The sequence below is a fragment of the Anomalospiza imberbis genome, unplaced genomic scaffold, assembly GCF_031753505.1.
Source record: "Anomalospiza imberbis isolate Cuckoo-Finch-1a 21T00152 unplaced genomic scaffold, ASM3175350v1 scaffold_801, whole genome shotgun sequence".
Classification (NCBI taxonomy): Eukaryota; Metazoa; Chordata; class Aves; order Passeriformes; family Viduidae; genus Anomalospiza; species Anomalospiza imberbis.
The window spans coordinates 5,005-21,956 of NW_027100417.1; the positions used below are offsets into that span (position 1 = coordinate 5,005).

The 16,952-nt window shown below is 61.4% G+C and overlaps 2 protein-coding genes across 2 annotated transcripts; both read left to right on the forward strand.

The window, feature by feature from the left end:
* Positions 1-1,464: 1,464 nt before the first annotated feature.
* On the forward strand, positions 1,465-4,020 carry LOC137467820 (maestro heat-like repeat-containing protein family member 7). Its single transcript, XM_068179237.1, has 8 exons — positions 1,465-1,661; positions 1,982-2,129; positions 2,376-2,563; positions 2,653-2,790; positions 3,067-3,181; positions 3,353-3,493; positions 3,702-3,878; positions 3,949-4,020. Exons 1-8 carry the CDS (start codon positions 1,522-1,524, stop codon positions 4,018-4,020), a joined length of 1,119 nt encoding a protein of 372 aa, XP_068035338.1. The 5' UTR covers positions 1,465-1,521.
* A 6,180-nt stretch (positions 4,021-10,200) lies between these two features.
* LOC137467821 (uncharacterized) lies at positions 10,201-12,974 on the forward strand. Its single transcript, XM_068179238.1, has 7 exons — positions 10,201-10,317; positions 10,501-10,649; positions 10,970-11,551; positions 11,641-11,778; positions 12,055-12,169; positions 12,341-12,481; positions 12,690-12,974. Exons 1-7 carry the CDS (start codon positions 10,201-10,203, stop codon positions 12,972-12,974), a joined length of 1,527 nt encoding a protein of 508 aa, XP_068035339.1.
* Positions 12,975-16,952: the final 3,978 nt, after the last annotated feature.

The following is a 16,952-nucleotide window of genomic DNA, read 5'->3' on the forward strand; positions in this document are numbered from 1 at the left end:
AGCTGATGGTGTTGTGGTGCTACTGCTAATCCCTTCCATGAAAAGAAGCATTTCCGGACTGCCTAACAGCTTCTGCCTTCTCCCAGACCCCAAGTGTTGCCAGCACTTGCTGCAGGTGCTCCTGCCAGCAGCCCCTGATGCACGTGGGCTTTGGCTCCCTCTGGCACAGAAGCCCCCCGGGGGCACAGGTCTCTGGGGCAGGAGACGGGCACCAGAGCTGCCAGGGCTCGGGGGGTGGCAGGTCTGCTTGGGCGGGGACTCTGCCACACCTGCTGGTGTCAGCGCTCCCCAGGCCCCAGGGCTCAGAGCAGCCCAGTTCGTGCCCTGGCCCACACGTTCCTTGTCCCTGTCACACCCATGGGTTTAGGATGGCCACCAGCCGGGACGTGTCCCAAGGAGGCCGGGGCAGCTTCCGTGGAAGGCCCCGTGCCCTTCCCAGCGCAGCTGCGTCGGCAGCCCTGGGGGCTCCTTCTGCTGCCCTGAGCCTGCAGAGCAGGGCAGGGTTTGCTGATGGTCTGAGCCGTTCCTAAAGATCCTGTTGGGCTGTCTGAGACGTTGGGGCCAGGGATTCCTTCCAACCTGGGCCACTTTGGGTGGGCTGGGGGCAGCCCCAGGGCAGGTGACGGTGTTTCCAAGGGCCCTTTGTGACACGCTGCAGCATGGTCACCGTGGAATTGGAAGGGAACTGGCTGTCCAAGGGTCCTTTGTGACACGTGGTGACATAGGAGCTGGCAGTGACAAGAGCACGCCACAGTGCTCAGAGCAGGCGACGGGACAGGACGGGACAGAGCGGCGCCGTGAGGAGCCCCCGCACAGCGCGCTCGTTCGTGTCCGACCCGGAGCTTTTCTGAGGCGTTGTTCCTGCAGCTGACCTCGAGGCCAGACCACAGGACTTGGTGACCTGTGGCCTTCCAAGGCTTCGATTCTGCAGGTGCCCCTGAGGGCAGTGTGGCACTTGGTGCCCCAGAGCTTTTCTGAGGCATCTCCCACCCCTGCCTCCAGTGCCCTCGAGGCCAGACCACAATCCCTGACAGGAGTCTCCTGTCATTGTGGCAGGAGCCCTTGAGACCAGAGCGCAGGGCTTGCTGTCCTGTAGCCTTCCTGAGGCTTCTCTCTGGAAGGTGCATTCCAGGACTGCTGCAGGACCTGCTGCTAACCTGGAGATTTTCCAAGGCACCTCTCCTGCGAGTACCCACAAATCCAGTCACTGACATGGAGCAGAGACCCCCGAGAGTGCCCAAGCTGGCCTGGGTGGGGGAGGAGGAAGACGAGACCAGTGCCATCCTGCTGGATTTGCTTTTGGAGAAGGGTGTTTCCAGACCAGAGCAAGTAAGCAGCCTGTGGCTATGCTTCAATTCCCTCATGAGTCACATGGCTTCCCCAGCCACACCTGCTGGTCCCTGTGAGCCTTTGAGGCCATCGCAGTGCGGTGGGAAGGGAAGCACTTCTCTGGGGACACTGGGAACATCGCTCCCTCTGGCAGCTTTCCACATCGCCCCGTGCCTTCTCCAGGTGCCCGCCATGGTGAGATACATCCACCAGTGGCTCATGGCCAATGATTCTGCTGAGCACAGGCTGAACAGGACTCTGCTGCATCTCGCCGAAGCACAGCCAAATGACGCAGTAATGACACTCCTGCGTGTGGCCCCGTCCTGTGACAGGTATGGGGCCCACCTGCCCAGAAGGCTCAGGGCTCCCCAGCCCATCGCCCTGTACAGCTTATCCCAGGTGTCTGACCAACAAAGGGTTCCAGGGCCCTCTGGCTGCTCCCTTTCCCAGCCCTGGCATGTCAGCCCCGAGCCTGCTGCCATGCTCCCTCGCTGCTCCTCAGGGGCCTGTCCCCACAGGGCTGGGCTGCCTGGGTGCTGCTGGCGAGGGGCAGTGGGCAGAGGCAGAGCTGGCGGTCAGCCCGGGCCCCTAGAGATACCCAGGCCACGGTGCTGTGCCTGAGACCCCCTGAGACAGAGCTCTAACCCCGCAGAGCTGCCATGGCCATGTGGAAGACCATCATGTCCTCGCCCAGGACCGCGAAGCTGGCGCAGCGGATTCTCCTGGATGTGCTGGGGAGCTGGCCAAAGCACAGCACGTGCACCTCCGATGGGGACAAAACGGGTGTCTTTGCCCTAGCTGTGAGTTTTGGCCAGTGGCCTTTGCTGGCCCCAAAGCCGCCTCTCCTGCAGCTCTCCTTCCTCCTTCCCCCACTGCATCTCCCTGCCTCAGGTGCTGGCCTGAAACCTGGCCTAGGGGCAGCTGCAGGGCCACCGGTCCCGCTGCTGCCCCTGTGTTTCTCTGGGCCTCTCCCTGCCACGCTCGGGCCCTGCCACACGGACACCTCGGCACTGAGCGCGGTCTCGGGGGGGCTTTGTCCTTTGCAGGCAACTGTGGTGATGTGGAAGATCCTCCAGGAGCCCTGTGTCCCACACATCGTGAAGGTGCACTCCTCCCGTGTACTTGTGCATCTGCTCTTCCAAGTGTTCTACAGCACAGAAGAGACGCCAGAGGAGGTTGATACCTTCTGGAAGGGATGCCAGGAGCAACACGGCCTTGCCACCAGCCCCAACAGGTGCTCCATTCCAGTCCTCCTGTCCCTGCCGCATCAACAGGGCAGGAGCCACTGCTCCCAGTGTGACCCGGGCCTTGCTCTGCACACAGGTTTGCCTTGCGGACCCTGAAGTCCCTGCTGTGCCTAGAGCAGTACAAGGATGTGGTGATGGCAATGGAACGCAGGTGTGGCTGGGACACGCTGCTCTGTGCTGACACCCAGCACTATGCCGTGGGTCTGCTGGCCAGGTGAGACCCCCTTCTCCCCGCTGCCTCTGACATGTGTGCTCTGCCCCTGGGGGGCCCCACACAGTCCCCGTGGTCGTGGGCCAGAGGGCCTTGTCACTGAGGGATGGCCAAGCAGCCTGGAAAAAGCAGGGAAAGGGGGGTGCCCACAAAGAGCCAAATCTCAAATGGCCCAGGTCCCCTTGCTGTATGCTGGGGAAAGACCAGACCACTGTGAGTCAATCCTGGGAGAGGTTTGTTCCCCTGGCTCACAATCTTATGGACTTTTACTCCTGACAGGGAGATGTCCTGCATCTCCATACGCTCGTGTTCCCGGATCTTTCGCTATCTGCTCCAGCTGCTCAGCACACAGGAGCCACGCTGGGATCTGCCCGCCCTGGCATTCCTTGTGGAGGTGAGCCTGTTGGCCAGCGCTGCCTCGCTGAGCTGCCTCCCAGCTCTCTGCCCTCTCGTAGCCACAGCGGCCAGGACGGTGTCCACGCCCTGTGCTGCTGCCTGGGCCCAGCCCTGTGCGGTTCTGGGCTCCTGCCGGCCGCGTCCCCTGTCACTGCCCCATGCCTTTCAGGTCCTCGAGCACCTGGACTTGAGTGAACGCGAGGCTGACAGAGTCCTGCAAATCTTCTCAAGGCACCTGCAGAGCGAGTGCAGGGAGAGGCGTCGCCTGGCACTCAAGGGCCTTCTCAAGCTCACTGACAATCCCTCGACGGTGAGAAGGGGGCAGTGGCTGAAGCCGTGCAGGCAGCATGGGGCTGGGGAACACCGTCGCTTGGGCTTGGCTGTAGTTTGGGCACTGGGGCAGCTGCTCCCAGCTCTCCTGCCTCCCACTTCAGCTGCTCGAGTGCTTCGGGACAGGCCTTTGGCCTCTTGGCCCTGTGGCAGCAGGGTGGCCGTTCACAAACTTGTGTTCTACACAGACCAAAACAATGTGGAGCCTGACTGAAAGTCTTGTGGAGCTCCTGCGGGATGCAGATGGAGAGATTGTTAAGATAACAGTCATGGTACTCAGCTTTATAATCTTGGACAGCGACAGATGGATAGGCAGCCCCATCGCCCTGCAGCTGGCTGAGGCACTTGTGCTACTCTTTGACCTCGTAAGGCTCTGTGCCCCCAGCCACGGCCACTGGGTACTGCCCAGACACTTGGTGCCCTGTGGATTTGCAGGCACGCGCCCAGCTGAGCCCCCTCGCAGCCCATGCTGAGGTCTTCTTTTTGTCTCTTAATACAGGACAATAGCCAGGTACAGCTGCTCTCCATTTGTCTCTTCAGAACATTGCTGAATCTTCCACTGGGAAGGGAAAGCAAGGCCCTGAAGTTACAAGTGCGCCACAGCCTGCTGCCACTCTTCTTCCACTGCCATGATGAGAATCGGCGCGTGGCAGAGGTGAGGACTTCGTGGGCTGCTGCTGTCCCCCTGGCAGGGGGCTCGGCTGTCTCCTGCCCTGGCGGGCTGCAGCCTCCTTCAGGCCTTGGCACAGGCACGTGGGTCCTGTGCCCTGGGCTGTGGGGCCATCCCCGTATCTCTGCTGCTCTCCAGGCTTCTCGGGAAACGCTGCTTTGTGTGGCCGAGTTCCTGAAGAGAAGGGATCTTGAGAGACTGGTGAAGAAGGACAAATTCTGGATCTTCGCCAACTGCCTAGTAAGGATGGCCTGGAAGCCCCAGGCTCAGCCTGGAGAAGCCCCCTGAGCGCGGTGCTCGGTGTGTGGGCTGGCAGCTGTGCCCCTGCCCGGTGCTGCACCCAGAGGCCGCACTGGCTCTTCTCCAGGCTCCCGTGGCCCCAGCCGGGTGCCGATGGAGCCCCGGCCCGGCGGGGCTGTGGGGCGGCCCCGTGGCTCCCCGGGCAGCAGCCGGCCCTCTGCCCCCTCCAGAGCCCGGTGCCAGCGGCTGCTGGCCGGGCCTCGGAGCTGTGCGGGCAGGGGAGGCTGGGGCAGGGCGCAGGGAGCGCCCGGCCCAGGGGCCGAGCCCGCGCCAACCCTTCCCTCCTGCCGCTCTCTGCAGCTGGAAGAGGACAGGAGCCGAGTGGCCGAGATCCTGCGCCGGGCCCTGCCCTACCTGGACAGCCCACAGGAGCCCCTGCGAGAGGCGGCCGTCAGGTTCATGGGTGAGCCACGAGCCCGGGCTCCCTCCCCGCCCCGCCGCAGCTCGGCCCCAGCCCCGGCTGCTGCCCCGGCAGCGCCATCCGGGCCCGGCGCCGTGGAGCCCCGCCTGGCCTCGGCGCTGCTGCCGCCCTCCGGCAGCCGTGCCCTGGGGCGGCAGCGTGCGGCAAGGGCCCGGGCTGAGCCCTGCCGGGCCACCAGGGCGTGTGGCCACAGGGCTGGCAGCGCCGCTGGCAGGGAGCTGTGCCGCTGGGGCCGTGACAGCCTCTGTGTTCACAGGGATCGCCGGGCGGAGCTTGAGGGGGCAGCAGGCAGAGCTCCAGCTGATCTACAATGGTGAGTGAGGGCAGCGGGCTGACAGCGGGGGCTGGCGGGAGGAGCTGCCATCCCTGCCCCGGCTGCGGAGGGCTCTGGTCCCTGTGCGGACCAGGGCTGGCCTGGGCAGAGCACACAGAGATTTCAGGGACACATGGGGGATTCGTGGCCCGCAGCTTCGGGCTGACCCCGTTGGTCCCTACTCCCTCCTGACCATGGCAAGAGCAGGCAGGGATGGCCCTGGCAGGGGCCTCTCCTCAGCTCCCCGCAGATCCAGGATCTGACCGTGGCTCTGATCCTCTCTCTTTCAGCCCTTGAAGAAATGGCAAATGACATCAGCCTCACCGTCGGACACCTGGCAATTGAAACATTGTGCATCCTCAAGGCAGTAGAGCAGGCTCCCATCCCAATGTTCCAGAGGCTGCGGGATCAGCTGCGCAGGGCATGGCAGACACGGCCTCGTCTGTCGCGGCTTGGCTGGCTGAGCTGCTGGAGCTCTGTGGAGGGCTGATCCAGGAGGCTGTCTTTGCTGGGGCCACCTGAGTTAGCAGAGATTTTATTTTTCTTCAGAATTGCTCTTTTCTTCATGTCGTTTTCCTTTAGTATGTAAATATAGAATGTATTATAATAGGCAGACTCCCAGGATCTTTCTTTTGCTGCCCAGAGCGTGCAGGGCATAGGGGAGGAGGGGGAAATTTTGCTTGGGCTCAGCCAGGTGCCCAGGCGTGCAATGTTGCAGGGAAAATGGCCAGAGGCCCCTTGGCCTTTGGCGGTTCTGCTGAAGCCTTTGTGCCGCCCACAGAGCGGGTGGGCAGGGCCGGAGCTGCGGGGATCCCTGCGGGAGCGGTGCCTGGAGGTGGCCACAAGCCCTGCCCAGGCAGGAAGCGCCATCCGTGTGCTCCTGCCCGTGTGTTGCTGGCTGGATTGCTGAGGGTTCCGAGGTGCCTCTTGATGGGGCTCCTCCGGAGCTCCTGCGGGGCTGTGGCGCTGCTGCCGGGCAGGTTGGCCGGGCTGGGGGAGACCCTGAGAGGCTGGGGCAGTGGGCAGGCCTGAGCAAGTGGGTGTCAGAGGCCACCAGCGGCCCCCAGGCAGCCGCCTTGTTCCCAGCACCCGGCTGCTCTGGCGCTTCCCCAGATCATCTCCCAGGCCTGCGGCAGAAGCCCTCGATGCTGGGACACCACCCCAGCAGGAGGGAGGGGACACCCCAAGGTGCCCAGGCTGAGCTGGCTGGGGACATGGAGGGCAGGGGGCGGTTGCCTGGGCATGGCCACTGGCTGCTGCCAATGAGGGGCAGGGGGCAGAGGCAGGGCTGGCGGCCGGCCCCGGCTCTTGCGGCTGCCCAGGCCACGGTGCTGTGACCGAGGCCCCCCTGACACAGAGCTCTGGGGCCGCAGAGCTGCTGTCACCATGGGGAAGGCGGCCGTGTCTCACTGGGCAGGGCTGCGGAGGCGCTGCTTCCCCGGCGCCTCTGGACCCCACAGGAACAGCACCGGAGCGTGCTCAGGCACAGCAGCACCCTGAACGCCGGCACCTGCTCAACGAGGCTCCCGCACCCGCCGGGATGCCAGACGGGGGGAGACTGTGGGCGCAATTGCCCGTGCTTTGGCAAAAGGCTCCATCAGCCTTCACCACAATGGCTTTCTCTTGACTTGCCAGCCTCACAGCAACGCTTGGCTTCCATGGCCGTGCTTGAGGGCAGAGTCACCACCTTCCACAGGCGGACGTCCCGAGGCAGCGGCATTGGTGCCATGGTGAGAGAGAGACTCTGATGGGGCACAAGCCCTGCGCTGCAGCTGCCCTCCCTCTCCCTCATGCAGGCACCGTAAAGACACATGTGTCAGCTCTGAAACTAAATCCTGGACGTGCTTGCAACAAAGAACAAAGGAGGCGCCGGAGAAAAGCTGGGTCTTCTATGGCTCAGTTTTGCTCCCCACTTGGGGAATCACAGAATGCCACAGCCCTTTGTGCTGCAAAGTATCAGAAAGATCATCCAGTTCCCACCGCCCTGCCACGGCCACAGGTGCTGTGCAGGCGCAGCTGTCACTAGGATTGGAAGAACACTTTTCCATGTTTACCTTTTCTCTTCTGGATTTCAAGCTAACATGAAAAAATCGGCTGGTTGCAGCTGAATTTTGTGGCTCACAGGACTTGGAATAGCAGTCTCCAGCGGGCCATGGGATGTCCATTCGGCCTTTGCTAGATCATCCCAATGGAGCTCAGCCATGTGCGGCCCAGGCGCAGGCACCCGGCTGGTCCATTGCAGCATCCCAAGTCTTTGTGGCTTCCTGTGCACCCTGAGGCCCCAGAATCCATTCTTGAATTCCCAGTTAGTGCTGTGCAGGACATGAGAACACAAGAATCACCTGCTTGGCTCATTCTTGGGTTTGCTGTTCCTGCCTAAAGGAATAATCAGGAGTATATGCTGATGTAAAGCTATAGCTAAGCACCAGGGGCTTTTTCTGTTGTGTTTAAAACAAAACCCTTGTGTGACTGTTCAGAGACTCTAAAATGCAGGGTGCAAATGACAGCTTTGGTATTTAAGAATCCCAGAAATTCTGACATGTGATTTTCCTGGTCAAGGATTTGAACGCTTATGCAGAAATTACAAAAATGTTAGAAGTTGTTTTCATTGGCAACCCCTTTTAAATGGCATCAGCACACTTACGGGGGACAGAGTATGACGCTGGGACAGTACTTGGTGTTGCGGTGTGTTAGTTTATTAAGTCAAATGTTCTGTTATCTTGTGGTATGTTCCAGTGTCCCCCGAGTTATTACAGTTGGTTTCTCCCCTGTGTTATGCCCTCCTACCTAGCTGTCCCTCAAAGAATCCCCTCCCTACTTGCCAGACCCTTCCCTGCCTGCAAGGCAACCTGGCCCCTTCGCCCTGTCCGTCAGCCCAACCCCTACCCTTTGTTCCAGAAGGTTCCCTGTCCCTCCTGCTCAAATCCAATCCTCGGCCAGATCCTCTCTCCTCCCATGCTCTGATTTGTTTTAGTCCCAGAAACCAGACCCTAGAAGTTCCTCACTGGTTGCTGTATGGTGTCCACCGCCAGTTTTGAAAGATTTAAAATCCGGGGCACAGGTGTGCTCGGGGCTCTTTTTCGCTTGTGCTCCCCTTTGTCATCCCTCCCCTGCATACCTTCCTCTCCCTTCTCCCAGTAAATTTGCTGGACCTTGCACTGCAGAAGAGCGTCCTCTGCCTCCTTTGCCCAGTCCTTGTCACTCCTCCACGGGTCTCTACTGCTGAGCATCTGGCTCAGAGGTCCTGGCCCAGGCAAAACCCCAGCCTGGCCAGTTGCCCACTCTCGCCACTGGCCCAGGGGCATCGCAGAGCTAGCCAGGGCTCTGGAGGACAGTGGCAATTTGGCACTTAATGGCTTCAGATCAGGGAGATACATGTTTTGCCCAGCTTCACCCAGGAGTTCAAGTTCTCCCAGGACTTTGATCAGCTGGTCACTGCAGGTAACTTTCACTAAATGCAAAAGGATGTAACAGCAGAACTTCTGGAGAATATGCCCTAGGGATAGGGAGAAAACCTTGAAAATTATCAGCAGGCTCCAGAAAACTTTAAAAAAAAACAAAACCAGATGTACCCTGTGACTTTTCAGGCTTGACTCTTTGGGTCTGGAGGAAATATTTGTCTTGCATCAGCTACGACACAGACAGACATGCAGCATCTGGAGGACTGAACATCAGAGACTGGGCTAGTGCTTTTCCCAGAAGAACAGAAGGAAGATCACACTGATACATGACAGTGTCTCTCTACAGTCGAATCGTCCAGGGAAATTCAGCAGCTGATGGTGTTGTGGTGCTACTGCTAATCCCTTCCATGAAAAGAAGCATTTCAGGACTGCCTAACAGCTTCTGCCTTCTCCCAGACCCCAAGTGTTGCCAGCACTTGCTGCAGGTGCTCCTGCCAACAGCCCCTGATGCACGTGGGCTTTGGCTCCCTCTGGCACAGAAGCCCCCCACGGGCACAGGTCTCTGGGGCAGGAGACGGGCACCAGAGCTGCCAGGGCTCGGGGGGTGGCAGGTCTGCTTGGGCGGGGACTCTGCCACACCTGCTGGTGTCAGCGCTCCCCAGGCCCCAGGGCTCAGAGCAGCCCAGTTCGTGCCCTGGCCCACACGTTCCTTGTCCCTGTCACACCCATGGGTTTAGGATGGCCACCAGCCGGGATGTGTCCCAAGGAGGCCGGGGCAGCTTCCGTGGAAGGCCCCGTGCCCTTCCCAGCGCGGCTGCGTCGGCAGCCCTGGGGGCTCCTTCTGCTGCCCTGAGCCTGCAGAGCAGGGCAGGGTTTGCTGATGGTCTGAGCCGTTCCTAAAGATCCTGTTGGGCTGTCTGAGACGTTGGGGCCAGGGATTCCTTCCAACCTGGGCCACTTTGGGTGGGCTGGGGGCAGCCCCAGGGCAGGTGACGGTGTTTCCAAGGGCCCTTTGTGACACGCTGCAGCATGGTCACCGTGGAATTGGAAGGGAACTGGCTGTCCAAGGGTCCTTTGTGACACGTGGTGACATAGGAGCTGGCAGTGACAAGAGCACGCCACAGTGCTCAGAGCAGGCGACGGGACAGGACGGGACAGAGCGGCGCCGTGAGGAGCCCCCGCACAGCGCGCTCGTTCGTGTCCGACCCGGAGCTTTTCTGAGGCGTTGTTCCTGCAGCTGACCTCGAGGCCAGACCACAGGACTTGGTGACCTGTGGCCTTCCAAGGCTTCGATTCTGCAGGTGCCCCTGAGGGCAGTGTGGCACTTGGTGCCCCAGAGCTTTTCTGAGGCATCTCCCACCCCTGCCTCCAGTGCCCTCGAGGCCAGACCACAATCCCTGACAGGAGTCTCCTGTCATTGTGGCAGGAGCCCTTGAGACCAGAGCGCAGGGCTTGCTGTCCTGTAGCCTTCCTGAGGCTTCTCTCTGGAAGGTGCATTCCAGGACTGCTGCAGGACCTGCTGCTAACCTGGAGATTTTCCAAGGCACCTCTCCTGCGAGTACCCACAAATCCAGTCACTGACATGGAGCAGAGACCCCCGAGAGTGCCCAAGCTGGCCTGGGTGGGGGAGGAGGAAGACGAGACCAGTGCCATCCTGCTGGATTTGCTTTTGGAGAAGGGTGTTTCCAGACCAGAGCAAGTAAGCAGCCTGTGGCCATGCTTCAACTCCCTCATGAGTCACATGGCTTCCCCAGCCACACCTGCTGGTCCCTGTGAGCCTTTGAGGCCATCGCAGTGCGGTGGGAAGGGAAGCACTTCTCTGGGGACACTGGGAACATCGCTTCCTCTGGCAGCTTTCCACATCGCCCCGTGCCTTCTCCAGGTGCCCACCATGGTGAGATACATCCACCAGTGGCTCATGGCCAATGATTCTGCTGAGCACAGGCTGAACAGGACTCTGCTGCATCTCGCCGAAGCACAGCCAAATGACGCAGTAATGACACTGCTGCGTGTGGCCCCGTCCTGTGACAGGTATGGGGCCCACCTGCCCAGAGGGCTCAGGGCTCCCCAGCCCATCGCCCTGTACAGCTTATCCCAGGTGTCTGACCAACAAAGGGTTCCAGGGCCCTCTGGCTGCTCCCTTTCCCAGCCCTGGCATGTCAGCCCCGAGCCTGCTGCCATGCTCCCTCGCTGCTCCTCAGGGGCCTGTCCCCACAGGGCTGGGCTGCCTGGGTGCTGCTGGCGAGGGGCAGTGGGCAGAGGCAGAGCTGGCGGTCAGCCCGGGCTCCTAGAGATACCCAGGCCACGGTGCTGTGCCTGAGACCCCCTGAGACAGAGCTCTAACCCCGCAGAGCTGCCATGGCCATGTGGAAGACCATCATGTCCTCGCCCAGGACGGCGAAGCTGGCGCAGCGGATTCTCCTGGATGTGCTGGGGAGCTGGCCGAAGCACAGCACGCGCACCTCCGATGGGGACAAAACGGGTGTCTTTGCCCTAGCTGTGAGTTTTGGCCAGTGGCCTTTGCTGGCCCCAAAGCCCCCTCTCCTGCAGCTCTCCTTCCTCCTTCCCCCACTGCATCTCCCTGCCTCAGGTGCTGGCCTGAAACCTGGCCTAGGGGCAGCTGCAGGGCCACCGGTCCCGCTGCTGCCCCTGTGTTTCTCTGGGCCTCTCCCTGCCACGCTCGGGCCCTGCCACACGGACACCTCGGCACTGAGCGCGGTCTCGGGGGGGCTTTGTCCTTTGCAGGCAACTGTGGTGATGTGGAAGATCCTCCAGGAGCCCTGTGTCCCACACATCGTGAAGGTGCACTCCTCCCGTGTACTTGTGCATCTGCTCTTCCAAGTGTTCTACAGCACAGAAGAGACGCCAGAGGAGGTTGATACCTTCTGGAAGGGATGCCAGGAGCAACACGGCCTTGCCACCAGCCCCAACAGGTGCTCCATTCCAGTCCTCCTGTCCCTGCCGCATCAACAGGGCAGGAGCCACTGCTCCCAGTGTGACCCGGGCCTTGCTCTGCACACAGGTTTGCCGTGCGGACCCTGAAGTCCCTGCTGTGCCTAGAGCAGTACAAGGATGTGGTGATGGCAATGGAACGCAGGTGTGGCTGGGACACGCTGCTCTGTGCTGACACCCAGCACTATGCCGTGGGTCTGCTGGCCAGGTGAGACCCCCTTCTCCCCGCTGCCTGTGACATTTGTGCTCTGCGCCTGGGGTGCCCCACACAGTCCCCGTGGTCGTGGGCCAGAGGGCCTTGTCACTGAGGGATGGCCAAGCAGCCTGGAAAAAGCAGGGAAATGGGGGTGCCCACAAAGAGCCAAATCTCAAATGGCCCAGGTCCCCTTGCTGTATGCTGGGGAAAGACCAGACCACTGTGAGTCAATCCTGGGAGAGGTTTGTTCCCCTGGCTCACAATCTTATGGACTTTTACTCCTGACAGGGAGATGTCCTGCATCTCCATACGCTCGTGTTCCCGGATCTTTCGCTATCTGCTCCAGCTGCTCAGCACACAGGAGCCACGCTGGGATCTGCCCGCCCTGGCATTCCTTGTGGAGGTGAGCCTGTTGGCCAGCGCTGCCTCGCTGAGCTGCCTCCCAGCTCTCTGCCCTCTCGTAGCCACAGCGGCCAGGACGGTGTCCACGCCCTGTGCTGCTGCCTGGGCCCAGCCCTGTGCGGTTCTGGGCTCCTGCCGGCCGGGTCCCCTGTCACTGCCCTGTGCCTTTCAGGTCCTCGAGCACCTGGACTTGAGTGAACGCGAGGCTGACAGAGTCCTGCAAATCTTCTCAAGGCACCTGCAGAGCGAGTGCAGGGAGAGGCGTCGCCTGGCACTCAAGGGCCTTCTCAAGCTCACTGACAATCCCTCGACGGTGAGAAGGGGGCAGTGGCTGAAGCCGTGCAGGCAGCATGGGGCTGGGGAACACCGTCGCTTGGGCTTGGCTGTAGTTTGGGCACTGGGGCAGCTGCTCCCAGCTCTCCTGCCTCCCACTTCAGCTGCTCGAGTGCTTCGGGACAGGCCTTTGGCCTCTTGGCCCTGTGGCAGCAGGGTGGCCGTTCACAAACTTGTGTTCTACACAGACCAAAACAATGTGGAGCCTGACTGAAAGTCTTGTGGAGCTCCTGCGGGATGCAGATGGAGAGATTGTTAAGATAACAGTCATGGTACTCAGCTTTATAATCTTGGACAGCGACAGATGGATAGGCAGCCCCATCGCCCTGCAGCTGGCTGAGGCACTTGTGCTACTCTTTGACCTCGTAAGGCTCTGTGCCCCCAGCCACGGCCACTGGGTACTGCCCAGACACTTGGTGCCCTGTGGATTTGCAGGCATGCGCCCAGCTGAGCCCCCTCGCAGCCCATGCTGAGGTCTTCTTTTTGTCTCTTAATACAGGACAATAGCCAGGTACAGCTGCTCTCCATTTGTCTCTTCAGAACATTGCTGACTCTTCCACTGGGAAGGGAAAGCAAGGCCCTGAAGTTACAAGTGCGCCACAGCCTGCTGCCACTCTTCTTCCACTGCCATGATGAGAATCGGCGCGTGGCAGAGGTGAGGACTTCGTGGGCTGCTGCTGTCCCCCTGGCAGGGGGCTCGGCTGTCTCCTGCCCTGGCGGGCTGCAGCCTCCTTCAGGCCTTGGCACAGGCACGTGGGTCCTGTGCCCTGGGCTGTGGGGCCATCCCCGTATCTCTGCTGCTCTCCAGGCTTCTCGGGAAACGCTGCTTTGTGTGGCCGAGTTCCTGAAGAGAAGGGATCTTGAGAGACTGGTGAAGAAGGACAAATTCTGGATCTTCGCCAACTGCCTAGTAAGGATGGCCTGGAAGCCCCAGGCTCAGCCTGGAGAAGCCCCGTGAGCGCAGTGCTGGGTGTGTGGGCTGGCAGCTGTGCCCCTGCCCGGTGCTGCACCCAGAGGCCGCACTGGCTCTTCTCCAGGCTCCCGTGGCCCCAGCCGGGTGCCGATGGAGCCCCGGCCCGGAGGGGCTGCAGGGCGGCCCCGCGGCTCCCCGGGCAGCAGCCGGCCCTCTGCCCCCTCCAGAGCCCGGTGCCAGCGGCTGCTGGCCGGGCCTCAGGGCTGTGCGGGCAGGGGAGGCCGGGGCAGGGTGCAGGGAGCGCCCGGCCCAGGGGCCGAGCCCGCGCCAACCCTTCCCTCCTGCCGCTCTCTGCAGCTGGAAGAGGACAGGAGCCGAGTGGCCGAGATCCTGCGCCGGGCCCTGCCCTACCTGGACAGCCCACAGGAGCCCCTGCGAGAGGCGGCCGTCAGGTTCATGGGTGAGCCACGAGCCCGGGCTCCCTCCCCGCCCCGCCTCAGCTCGGCCCCAGCCCCGGCTGCTGCCCCGGCAGCGCCATCCGGGCCCGGCGCCGTGGAGCCCCGCCTGGCCTCGGCGCTGCTGCCGCCCTCCGGCAGCCGTGCCCTGGGGCGGCAGCGTGCGGCAAGGGCCCGGGCTGAGCCCTGCCGGGCCACCAGGGCGTGTGGCCACAGGGCTGGCAGCGAGCTGTGCAGGGAGCTGTGCCGCTGGGGCCGTGACAGCCTCTGTGTTCACAGGGATCGCCGGGCGGAGCTTGAGGGGGCAGCAGGCAGAGCTCCAGCTGGTCTACAATGGTGAGTGAGGGCAGCGGGCTGACAGCGGGGGCTGGCGGGAGGAGCTGCCATCCCTGCCCCGGCTGCGGAGGGCTCTGGTCCCTGTGCGGACCAGGGCTGGCCTGGGCAGAGCACACAGAGATTTCAGGGACACATGGGGGATTCGTGGCCCGCAGCTTCGGGCTGACCCCGTTGGTCCCTACTCCCTCCTGACCATGGCAAGAGCAGGCAGGGATGGCCCTGGCAGGGGCCTCTCCTCGGCTCCCCGCAGATCCAGGATCTGACCGTGGCTCTGATCCTCTCTCTTTCAGCCCTTGAAGAAATGGCAAATGACATCAGCCTCACCGTCGGACACCTGGCAATTGAAACATTGTGCATCCTCAAGGCAGTAGAGCAGGCTCCCATCCCAATGTTCCAGAGGCTGCGGGATCAGCTGCGCAGGGCATGGCAGACACGGCCTCGTCTGTCGCGGCTTGGCTGGCTGAGCTGCTGGAGCTCTGTGGAGGGCTGATCCAGGAGGCTGTCTTTGCTGGGGCCACCTGAGTTAGCAGAGATTTTATTTTTCTTCAGAATTGCTCTTTTCTTCATGTCGTTTTCCTTTAGTATGTAAATATAGAATGTATTATAATAGGCAGACTCCCAGGATCTTTCTTTTGCTGCCCAGAGCGTGCAGGGCATAGGGGAGGAGGGGGAAATTTTGCTTGGGCTCAGCCAGGTGCCCAGGCGTGCAATGTTGCAGGGAAAATGGCCAGAGGCCCCTTGGCCTTTGGCGGTTCTGCTGAAGCCTTTGTGCCGCCCACAGAGCGGGTGGGCAGGGCCGGAGCTGCGGGGATCCCTGCGGGAGCGGTGCCTGGAGGTGGCCACAAGCCCTGCCCAGGCAGGAAGCGCCATCCGTGTGCTCCTGCCCGTGTGTTGCTGGCTGGATTGCTGAGGGTTCCGAGGTGCCTCTTGATGGGGCTCCTCCGGAGCTCCTGCGGGGCTGTGGCACTGCTGCCGGGCAGGTTGGCCGGGCTGGGGGAGACCCTGAGAGGCTGGGGCAGTGGGCAGGCCTGAGCAAGTGGGTGTCAGAGGCCACCAGCGGCCCCCAGGCAGCCGCCTTGTTCCCAGCACCCGGCTGCTCTGGCGCTTCCCCAGATCATCTCCCAGGCCTGCGGCAGAAGCCCTCGATGCTGGGACACCACCCCAGCAGGAGGGAGGGGACACCCCAAGGTGCCCAGGCTGAGCTGGCTGGGGACACGGAGGGCAGGGGGCGGTTGCCTGGGCATGGCCACTGGCTGCTGCCAATGAGGGGCAGGGGGCAGAGGCAGGGCTGGCGGCCGGCCCCGGCTCTTGCGGCTGCCCAGGCCACGGTGCTGTGACCGAGGCCCCCCTGACACAGAGCTCTGGGGCCGCAGAGCTGCCGTCACCATGGGGAAGGCGGCCGTGTCTCACTGGGCAGGGCTGCGGAGGCGCTGCTTCCCCGGTGCCTCTGGACCCCACAGGAACAGCACCGGAGCGTGCTCAGGCACAGCAGCACCCTGAACGCCGGCACCTGCTCAACGAGGCTCCCGCACCCGCCGGGATGCCAGACGGGGGGAGACTGTGGGCGCAATTGCCCGTGCTTTGGCAAAAGGCTCCATCAGCGTTCACCACAATGGCTTTCTCTTGACTTGCCAGCCTCACAGCAACGCTTGGCTTCCATGGCCGTGCTTGAGGGCAGAGTCACCACCTTCCACAGGCGGACGTCCCGAGGCAGCGGCATTGGTGCCATGGTGAGAGAGAGACTCTGATGGGGCACGAGCCCTGCGCTGCAGCTGCCCTCCCTCTCCCTCATGCAGGCACCGTAAAGACACATGTGTCAGCTCTGAAACTAAATCCTGGACGTGCTTGCAACAAAGAACAAAGGAGGCGCCGGAGAAAAGCTGGGTCTTCTATGGCTCAGTTTTGCTCTCCACTTGGGGAATCACAGAATGCCACAGCCCTTTGTGCTGCAAAGTATCAGAAAGATCATCCAGTTCCCACCGCCCTGCCACGGACACAGGTGCTGTGCAGGCGCAGCTGTCACTAGGATTGGAAGAACACTTTTCCATGTTTACCTTTTCTCTTCTGGATTTCAAGCTAACATGAAAAAATCGGCTGGTTGCAGCTGAATTTTGTGGCTCACAGGACTTGGAATAGCAGTCTCCAGCGGGCCATGGGATGTCCATTCGGCCTTTGCTAGATCATCCCAATGGAGCTCAGCCATGTGCGGCCCAGGCGCAGGCACCCGGCTGGTCCATTGCAGCATCCCAAGTCTTTGTGGCTTCCTGTGCACCCTGAGGCCCCAGAATCCATTCTTGAATTCCCAGTTAGTGCTGTGCAGGACATGAGAACACAAGAATCACCTGCTTGGCTCATTCTTGGGTTTGCTGTTCCTGCCTAAAGGAATAATCGGGAGTATATGCTGATGTAAAGCTATAGCTAAGCACCAGGGGCTTTTTCTGTTGTGTTTAAAACAAAACCCTTGTGTGACTGTTCAGAGACTCTAAAATGCAGGGTGCAAATGACAGCTTTGGTATTTAAGAATCCCAGAAATTCTGACATGTGATTTTCCTGGTCAAGGATTTGAACGCTTATGCAGAAATTACAAAAATGTTAGAAGTTGTTTTCATTGGCAACCCCTTTTAAATGGCATCAGCACACTTACGGGGGACAGAGTATGACGCTGGGACAGTACTTGGTGTTGCGGTGTGTTAGTTTATTAAGTCAAATGTTCTGTTATCTTGTGGTATGTTCCAGCGTCCCCCGAG